Genomic DNA, 10,305 nt, shown 5'->3' on the forward strand with positions numbered 1-10,305 from the left:
AGTATCAAAATGAGCAAAAATCAGTATAGAACATAGGAGTATAATGCCCAAATTTAATGTGTGTCCATTTCACAAGCATCACCTAGAGAGAATTACTGGAATACATGAAAAACATGTATTAAAGTTCCCTTGGTCAAATTGCTAGCGAGAATAACTGCTGTATTTGAGGCTGCCATGTTTCTGTTCTAATTCTGTCTTAACTTAATCATGATTTTTTTCTTTATAAACTAAAACTTCTCATGCTTGATTACTGTTTAAAGGTAAAAGTTCTGGGAAGTGTAAGTAAGACCTTGGCATTATTGAAGACTTTCTCTTGCGATGCCCACAAATTATATTGTTGGATATTGGGTAGGTAAGTGGTGAGCTGAGATGCCTGCCTATCCCTTCCTTTCTTCCCCTGTCAACTTATGTTCCTTACCTCATTACTTTCCATTTGACCACATGTTGTGTAGCATTTTTCCTTTAAAAAAAAAAAGTGTGGGGAGCTTAAGATTTTTTTTTTCTCTTCGTAGAAATTTCTCTTGGTGAAGAACTGTACAAGCCGAGATAGGAAATTAACTTTTATTTGACGGTGTTACCCACTCAGTAGTCAACCATACATTTTCACTGAGGTTAAACATATGCTTGAGAAACAGCGTGCCTGTTGTATGTACAGAACCCGTCCTCTTGGTAATTGGCAGCTTATGTCCCCTTCTTGGAGATCTTTAAGGGGATTGTTAGCACTTTCATCTTGCACATTGATAGGGGAACTTAGTATAATGGGTTTCCATCAATAATCCTGTGAAACCTACCTGACATGGAAGAGTTGCCTCATTATTCCAGCTATGGTAAGAAAAGAGATTTTTGCTTTGGAAATGATGATAGTATTATGCTAGCCTCAAGATTCTTCCTGAGCCTTTGAATTTTTGTAGTTGTCTTTACATTTTAAAGACTTCAACACTAGAGCAATTCTGCAAGGGCCCTGTAGGATGTTGATTCCATAGGCAAGATAGTTGATGCGAACAACTGGAAAAGAAATAGCAAGCAACCACTCTGCATCAGAATGTTTTCTACTTGTTTGGGGAGGGGAAGGAGAGGAAGATGTCTTGGAGGAATAAGGTGGGGAGGTAGCTTTAAATGGAGGAATTTCAGCTAGGTACAATTATTGTTATTTTAGTGATACTGAATTAACGTTTCATGTCATTTTTTTTAACTAAGGTTTAAGTTTGGGTCCTAACATCTAACTTTTAAGGGAGCCTACTTATCAAGTTGGGCTACATTTAGAGTAGACTTTTTTTAACATAAAACCTGGAAGAGATGATGATTATTAATTATGTACTATTTGAGACAGTATATTCATGTAACCTTTTTAGAAGTTTTATAAATAGGTCACAACAGGCCATGGACTATATTAGGGGCTCAGTCTTATGGGGTTCACAGTGGCTTTTCTATAGATTTTTAAAGATGAAAGAAAACCACCCTATCCAATGGAACTCAGTGCTCAGTCTAGAAGACCCCATTAAGCATCTGTGTGATGCTTAGTTGCAGTTCTCAAACTGTGGATTTGTGTCTCCAGAGATATAGGTAATCGAGAGTCTTTTGGGTAGATGTGGTATCTTTTATTAGACCAACTAAATAGTTGGAAAAATTTTTCTTTGCAAGCTTTCAGGCACAAACAGCCTTCTTCAGGCATAGGGAGAGTTTGTTGTCTCCAGAGATAATATCCTTATTAACAGCAGTGTATGGAAATGAGAGATAACAGACCTGATTACCCACCCATCAGCCCTAAATCAAATCCACCCTGGCTGCAATACTAGTGAGTAGCAGATTTATAGTTGTTTTCCTTTATGCAAGAATCGCTTGGGTTTACAGGTCTATTAGGTTCATTCATTGGATCATAGTTACAAGCTGCACTTCTGTTTTGCTCCCATGGTATGTGGCTCAGTTGGGAGTGCCAGAAATCCTCTTCACAGTCTATACCTTTGGAGTAGGCAGCAAACAAGCCTTGAAGTCACTATGGTAAAATATATATATTGGGGAAGATACATAGAGGAAGATGGTGAGCAGACCCTTTTAAAAGGGTGAAGAGAAATAAATAGAAATATGACAGTGCTAAGGTTGCTGGGGTGTAGTGAAATAAAATGTGGGGTGCGGGGCATGTAAACTCTAAGGATTTTCCTTCTTAATTCCTTTTTAAAGGCCCTTATTGGAAGAGTTTAATTTTCAGAAATGACACCTGCTATAGGAGAATGAGGAACAAATATAAAGAAAGTTTTGCCTCTGTCTTAGAGAAACTGATAGTTTGGTTAACTGTGTACCTCTTAGTACAGCTTGGTCAATCATGTTTTATTTTCCTGAGTGATTCGCCATGCAGCTGTCACATGTGGTGCACATGTACCTATAAATACGAGTTTGGATTCTTTTTGTATAGCAATATTCTTTAGAGCCACTCACAGTTAAGACTAGGGTTGTTTCAGCCACTTCTCACACCCTACAGGCTGCCCGCAGCAGCAGGATATAACTCTGCATGTGTCTGCACAACAGAGGGAATCTTTGTGGACAGAAAGAACCACAGTTACTATATGGTAACTCACCTTTCCAGCTCTGCTAAGATGAACTTGCATAAAAAGTTTTGCTTAATTGCAGGGTCAGTAGGTTGCCTGTATGGTTACAAATAGCACCTGCTCTTTAGATCTGTTTTCTAAGTTTTCATAGGTTGTGGGCAATGGTTTAGGAATCTCCCAAATATGCCATATTTGGGGCAATATATATGCGTGTTTATTATAACAAACTTGATTACTGTACTGTAACTTCCTTTGGTGGAGATTTCCTTCTGTTAACTAAACTTGCTTGCAGGCTCTGTGTTAAGATACTGGTTTGATGGAGAACAGACTGGAAGCATTGATTCAGAAATTGCTTTGCTGCAGTCTCTCTGATGATCCTTACTCAGCAGGAAGCTGAAAATCAGGAGCCAAAATTAACTTAATGCCCCTCTCCTCCCCACCCCCATTTTTTTTATATTGCACTGCAAACTGTTTGCTGCAGGAGCGAGTGAAGTCATTCATCCAGTGTCCCTGGTGGGAAGCTAATCTCAAAAGTAGCCATAGTCCAAGCATACACGGTGTTTAATACTTCAGTGAAATTTTTAGACTGATTAGATATTTTTCATACAAAATTTCAGTTAAATCAATTCTAAAGTCTATGGGTTTTTTCTCTTTTTTTGTATGCTAAGACTGGTTTTTTAGGTGTGTGCAAGAGGTACCAGACTCGATGAGTTTCCATCGAAATGTCGGAAAAGGCAGGTCAGAACACAAAAGCAAAGGATGGGAAAACAAAGTATGCAACACTCAGTCTGTTTAATACTTACAAGGGAAAGTCACTGGAAACGCAGAAAACCACAGGTGGGTAAATTGAATTGACTTATTTTTGTTCTGCAGCTATTGGGTTCACAGTTTTAATTGGTCATGTAGCTATGTGACCATTGAAACAAAGCAAGATATACCAAATTTATTATAACAAGCTGGTTTGTTAATTTATGGTTAACTGTTCTAGGTGTAGAAAGACTTCTGGTTACTTTTAATATAACATTTCAGTTTTGGGAGTTAAAGTATTTCGAACCCAGCAGAACTTAGAATACCGCTGAAAGTTTTTATAAATACCATGCTCTCAAAATATGGTTACAGCTTATATTACCTGGTTACTTATAGTCCATACCAATACAGTAAAATAAACAGTTGAGGGAAAACAGTGGCTTTGACTATACCTTCATCTTTAAAATGGTTGAGAGCCTTCATCTTAAGGGGATTGCCCATGTCCCTTCAGTGTGCAGTCCACTGAACACTTCTTTTGAATTAGAGTCAATTATTTGATCCAAGTCATAAATCTGATTAGTCTTTGAATCTCTCTGGATTTTTGATTGACTGGTCCCTCAAAAATTTCAAAATATTTTTAACAGGATGTATTTATTAATGCTGTATCATGAAATTAAGACAGCTGATTGTCTATAATTTATTGACCCAAGAAAAGCTGGGGCCCTCTGGTCCAGTTTCATTTTCATTCTGAGAATGCCAAAGGTAACTGTTGAACCTCATTCTTTGAGAATTATTCCAGTGTGATTGAAAGCAAATGTTTTATAGCTCCCCACTTTAAAATGGTGTGAGACTTCTTCGGTGCAAGGCAAGGAGCCTGGTGGGTGTACATTTTATTGGACCACCTGTATAATTGGAAGAGACATAAATGAGCTTTTGGGTACCACTTTACCCTTCTTCACTGGTACCCAAAGCCAATCTGTCTCTCCTAGCTCTGCATTAGGTCCAATAAGAGAAATCACCCACAACAATCTTTAGTCTTAATACACTTGTCTGGGACCATCATGGCCACATCACCTTCCTGACATTTACCATGAAACATCAAGACATTTATCTTAATAAAATTGTAGAGACAGCTGTCATTAGTTTTATTTACTTACTTATTTTCTACCTGTTTTTTCTGACAAAATATTTTTTTGTTCCAAAAGCAGATACTTTGAAAGAAGTGAATTTTATGGAAAATAACATAATTTTCCTCCCCCTTTTGACATGTAGTTGCCACACGCCATGGATTACAGAGTCTGGGAAAAGTGGCCATTTCTCGGAGGATGCCTCCCCCAGCTAATCTCCCTAGTCTTAAAGCAGAGAACAAAGGCAATGATCCGAATGTAAACATTGTGCCTAAGGATGGCACAGGATGGGCTTCTTCTAAACAAGAACAGCATGAGGAAGAAAAGTAAGTTTATAACAGTGGCCAGTAGGTGTCACTTATTATAGTTTGTGACAGTCTTATCCTACAGTAGAAATCTTTCTAAAGTTGGAAGAAAACTGAATGAATTGATAGACTTGTGTGTCAAACCTCAGGAGTGCCAAAATATTATAAAGGAAATGGTGTTATATTGACTGTTGGTGGGGTGTTTTTTTACGAATTGAAGAACAATTTGAAAAGAAACTCATACTGAAGTCAGCATGCCTAACTATGTTCCAAATGAAAAGATGTTAAAGGCATTGAATGAAAACACTGAATTTTGACAGAAAGCATCTACTTGTCTATACTTGGTCATAGATTTTTGTCCTTCTTGCTAAAGCCCTGGAGTAGGGATGTAATGCTATTTTAAAAAATGTCCATTTAACCTCGTCCTAATTGCATCAGTTAACCCATAACACAGCATCTCAGACATGGCTCCCTTGATAGCTGTTCCTGGTTTCTGGGCCCTTTGGGGGAAGGAGAGAAGTAGTGGCCAGCCTCCTGACAGCACAGCCTGTAAGAGAGTGGCCTGGCTGGGAGGGAGCACCTGTGAACCAGCAGCTAATTGCTTAATTAGTGAGTCATTAGGCTGCCTGCTGTTTTCTTCTTTAACCTCATATGCTGTGTGTACTAGTCTCCTTTCCCTCCTTCCTGCCTGCTCTTCTGCCTTCCTGTTCTTACTGGAGAACTGCATAGCTTCCTTCCCCTGCCCCCCCACTCCCTGCCGGACTGTGCCCATCCCCATGCTAAACAGCAACTGGTAAGCTGGAATGGGTTATCGGGGTCAGGGTTTCCATGAAGATTGGCCCCAGCAGCTCTGACTGAGCGAGGAGCTGCTCTGAGGCCAAGGCTGGGATCTTGCGGTGGTGACAGCAGGGCCTGTAGCCGTGGCACGTAGGCAGTGGATCAGCCCTGCCCCAACTCCAGACCATGCTGTCACCACTGCAAGATCTCAGCCCTGGAGCAGCTCCCTGCCCAGCTGCTCGCCCTGTCAGTGCTCCTAGAGCCAGCCACGGCAACACAGACTGGGGCAGCTGGGAAATGGAGTCTGCCAGGGGCTCAATCTGGCTCAGGGGCCGGACTTTGCCCCTGGCTTAAGATGATTAAAGCAGCTTTTTGTTGTACAGCTTGTTACTACCCTTCTATTTAATGCTTGTAAAAACAAGAAGTGATGCAAGGTTTTTCTCTTTCGTGTTTTTGTCATCACTTTAGTGTATAGCAAAGCAATAAACTTAACATACTTAAGATGAGGCTTTGTCCCCAAACAGCATGGGGGAAAATGCTCCTTGTCTTCCATTCACATACAAGAAAACCTCATTAAACTGCTGCCAAAAGCGGTATGTGGTCAGTAATGGAAACCAACTGTGAAGTCGATTAAATGCAGCCATCACTGAGCAAGCCTGTAAAAACACATGGCCTATAGTGGGCAAACATACTGATGACAGCCTACAACAAGGATAGGTTAGTTCAGGCCATCTGAATAAGATATGTGGTAATGCCCGTTGAGCACTGTTCCTCTCAGCACTGACTCTTTGTCAAGTCATAGTATGCCTTTGCACTGAAATACATTTTGATTTCCTCTTCACTCTCACAGTCTAGCTGTGCCTTTTTTTCCTGACTTCCAGTGATTATTGTTTTTTCACCAGCTTTAAATGTTTGTCTGGTAAACATCACCACCCAGGGACCCAACCAGTTCACCCAGAATCCCCATTGCCCCTTCAGCCTACCACAAGTGATTAGTGTGCCCCCCTCCCATGAAATATTGTTAAACCAGGTTGCCTTTTGCCTCACCTGCATTTTTGGAGGATCCCAGGATTCCTGAGAAGAACCCCCAGCTGTACTCATGGTGGGTGGGAGAGGGATGTTAATTAGCACATGGATCCTTTGTGGTGGATATCCTGTGTACACGCACATAGTGCTGAGCTGCAGGGTCACCATGGCTTGAAATGCTGTTGTTTGTGCTGGGGCCTAGCCCAATAAACTATATGGTAAATGCTGGCCCTTCTGGCTGTGGACTAACATCATGCATAGTTTGTACTGTAAGTAGGTACAAATTGCTGCTTAAAAATGTGCTTATGGAGTACATATGCTAAAACTTGTAGCAGTTTCATTGAAAAAAAACAGTAAAATGCATCAATTCTGGATGAATTAAGTCTGTGAATACTCATAGTAATTTGCCTATACGTAACTTACTACAGGCAAGGTTGTTTCCAAGTCCGTGTTTTTGCATTTGTCCATCACTTCCATGTGCTTAGGAAGAGTAGAGTCTGATGGTAAGGGGAGCTGGGGGCAGGGAAAGAGATTGGAGGGGGGATAAAAGTGGAGGGACAGAGCTCAAGGGAGCTACCTGACCCCCTGCCAGATTTATTTTCCCTGCTGTAGTATTTGGAGGGAGACAAATTCAAGGCAAACCTCCAGTGATTAGATTCAGCACCTGGAAAATCATAATACATTTTATAAAATGTCCATATATAAAATCTAATTAATGGGGTTTTTTCTTTGTTTTCAGGGTCATCTTATATTTGAGTAAATATGATGACTGCTAAGGGCATGGACACACACAACACACAATGATTTCAATACAGTTTAAACTTGAAGCAGACAGGCATACAAGCCTGTTAAACTGGTTGAAAGTCACTTGATACAGTTCAAATGCACATGAAAATTTTCTCATGAAATACTTTTGAAACTGTCCCTCAACTAGTTAAGATGTATTTTTATTCAAAGGTCTCTGCTACCTCAAGTATTTATTCTTTGCTCTGGTGTCTCATAGGGCCCTTTAGATCTTCTCCAGAGTAGTAACAGGGCTCAGGTGGATCCTATAAGCCTCTTGAAACATGAGAAGATAAGTTATTTTTGTTTTAAAACCAAGAGAGGCTCAAAGAAATTGAGCATGACTGTTTCTGAGAGGCTCAGCTCCTTTGAGAAGAAATATAAGGGGAAGAATGGCAACAAATGAAAGCTGTCATTTTTTCTTTTTTTTTCTTCACCTTTCCAAAATAAATGTGAATTAACTTTCTAATCAATAGAGCAATAAAGGAGAGAGAAACAGGGTCCTTAGGAACATTTCTGTTGTAAGGTGCTTGCAATCTCATACTTTTCATTACCTTTATAAATTTACTTGGCCGACATTGGGAACTTACTAAAACCAAGTCTATTTTACTTTTAAATATAGTTTTGTATGCCTTTTCTGGTTCAGTTTCCATCTTCCCGTGTACAAAACATTTAAATAAGGTATTGACATCTCATCTTTGTAGCTGTTCCTTGCATAACCTCAAAACTGACAGTTTTAACACAAGTTAACTGATCCTGGCTCTTAATTACTCTGCTGTTTTTTCTTCTCTCTTAAAAAAGAAGTGAGAGAGAGGGCTAGGTGTGAGAGACTTACAAAGTACTTGTTTTTACTTTTGAGTAGCATGCAACTTTTAAATATTTTGTTGCACAGATAAATAGTTGATACTGAGAAGACACAATTCTTCTGTTCAATAGAATTTGCTTGAGGCTGTGTAGGGTTATTAACTTTGGGGCGTGCGGGTTAACCACCTCTTCTCCCCACTGTGCATCCCCATGCCAGACTGAGGCAAAGCACAACACCAAAATAAAAAAAAAATAGGTGCATGACTTGTTCTGTTCTAGAACTTCAGTTTCTGTCATTCATAGGGGTTAAGGTTACATGTCTGACCGCTGTTGCATCACAGATCCCTAAATATTTTCTAGTTACCTTAACTATATTGAGCCGAGTAACCTATACTTGACAGGCATACCTTCCAGAAAGATACTATATCTTGATTTGAAGAGATTGAGATGAAGAATCTGTCACTTTAGTAGCTTGTTCCATTTTTAATCAACCCAGCTTCACTTGTCCCTGACTTCCAGTTTGTCTGACTTGAGCTTCCAGCCATTGATACTTTCTCCTGTTACCTTACAGTCTTGTAGTACCTGTTACTTTCTCTTACAAAGGTGTATATACACCTAAACAAAGGCCCCCTTGATTTATTTAGCTTATGAAAAAATTAACTCCAAGTGTCTCATGAAAGTAATTCTTTTTTTCAAATCCAGTTTAAGCATAATTTCTCGTGGCTCGTTTCTGAACCCTTTCCAGTCTTTCAACTTATTTCTTAAAATGGGGATACCAGAACTATACGCAACATTCTAGTATCATTTTCATCCATGTTTTATATGGAGGTGAAATACCCTTTCAGCTCCTATTTACTATTTGTTACATACTTAGATTGTTAATTTTATTTAGCTGAAGCATTGCACTGGGCATTCATGTAAAAATCTCTACAGTGTGACTCATAAGAATTTTTTTGGAGTCGTTGCTTTACAGGATTCAGTCACTTTAAGAACTGGTTGCATTCTTTGTTCCAAGATTGTATAACATCATTTGGCTGTGTTTAAAATGTATTTTGTTTAAATAGACCAAGTTTTTAATACCAAGTTGCGCAGATCACTTTGGCTAACCTATCCTCATTTACTTTTCCATCAGTCTTTACAAGAATTACAAATTTTATCAGCAGTAACTTATATAATCCTTTGTAATTGATCTCTGTGGAACACCACTCAAAACACCTTTGTTGAAGAATAATTGTCTGTTCATAGCCACTCTGATATCTGTGCACCAATTTGTAATCTCTTTTAAAGGTTGCTGTATAGATATTGTATAGCACTAATTTTAATCAAAAGTGTCATGCAGTACCGAGACGCACACCTTTTGAAATATTATATTTATGCAGTTAATCTCTAAAATACTTCAATATGTAATCTTGGAGAATGACATGAAATCTATTTGGCTAGGGTAACTCTAGGTCTGCCATCCCTATTGGTACAGACCATAGCAACAAGAAACCAATTATTTTACTAGCTTTTAATTGAATCGCAGCAACTTTATACTTATTACCAATTTCTAGCAAACTGACATATAGTTAACCTGGCCATCCATACTGGCACTATATTAGCATTAGTCTCCTGAAATGTTTATGCTGTTTCCTGATTTATTAAAAATAAACATCAGTGAACCAGAGATTTCCATTGCCAGCTGGTTAAGCATTTAAGCACTCGCAGTGCAAGTTTCTTGACCTATTTATTTATAAATATTTGCCATGGTAGGTATTCAAAACACTCTTTTGAACTAAAGGAATAGAAAGTATTATGCAGTGTTATTAGAAAGTATTATTGTAATTACAGCCACATTGCATTTCAGAAGATGCAGAGCAAAGGAGGGCTATTTATTGCACACTTGGTTAATACCAACCGTCTAATAATGGGCTTATACATTTGTTAAGATTTCTTTTGAATCTAATGCACTTTAAATTGTTGTCTGATCCCTGATAATTCATATGTCTTTTTAGCTTCCTTTCTTGATATTCTGTGACCTCAGAATTTTTAATTTGATATACAGTAGTCTGCTATTGGTGTTCTGCCTTTTGTAATTTCTAACTTACGTTGATTGCCACTTGTTTTCCCTCTGTCCTTTTTTCCCTTTAATTGCTTCATTCACCTTGCCACTCAGCAAAATAGTGTAATTTCCTTCTCTCCCTTCCTCCCCCC

The 10,305-nt window shown here is 38.9% G+C and overlaps 1 protein-coding gene across 14 annotated transcripts in view; it reads left to right on the plus strand.

The window, feature by feature from the left end:
• The first annotated feature begins 263 nt into the window (after nucleotides 1-263).
• The window catches only part of PRRC2C (proline rich coiled-coil 2C), a 95,342-nt gene continuing 85,300 nt past the window's right edge, over nucleotides 264-10,305 (plus strand). For 8 of the 14 annotated variants that reach the window (XM_019501913.1, XM_019501919.1, XM_019501916.1 and 5 more), the window contains exons 1-3: nucleotides 264-352; nucleotides 3,212-3,380; nucleotides 4,563-4,743. In XM_019501913.1, coding sequence (XP_019357458.1) covers nucleotides 3,266-3,380; nucleotides 4,563-4,743 — 296 coding nt within the window. In that variant the 5' untranslated portion in view covers nucleotides 264-352; nucleotides 3,212-3,265. The remainder of the gene's footprint in view (nucleotides 353-3,211; nucleotides 3,381-4,562; nucleotides 4,744-10,305) is intronic. The other 6 variants (XM_019501918.1, XM_019501922.1, XM_019501926.1 and 3 more) reach the window with 3 other exon arrangements.

Source organism: Gavialis gangeticus, unplaced genomic scaffold, assembly GCF_001723915.1.
Source record: "Gavialis gangeticus isolate Ggan-Ray unplaced genomic scaffold, GavGan_comp1, whole genome shotgun sequence".
Classification (NCBI taxonomy): Eukaryota; Metazoa; Chordata; order Crocodylia; family Gavialidae; genus Gavialis; species Gavialis gangeticus.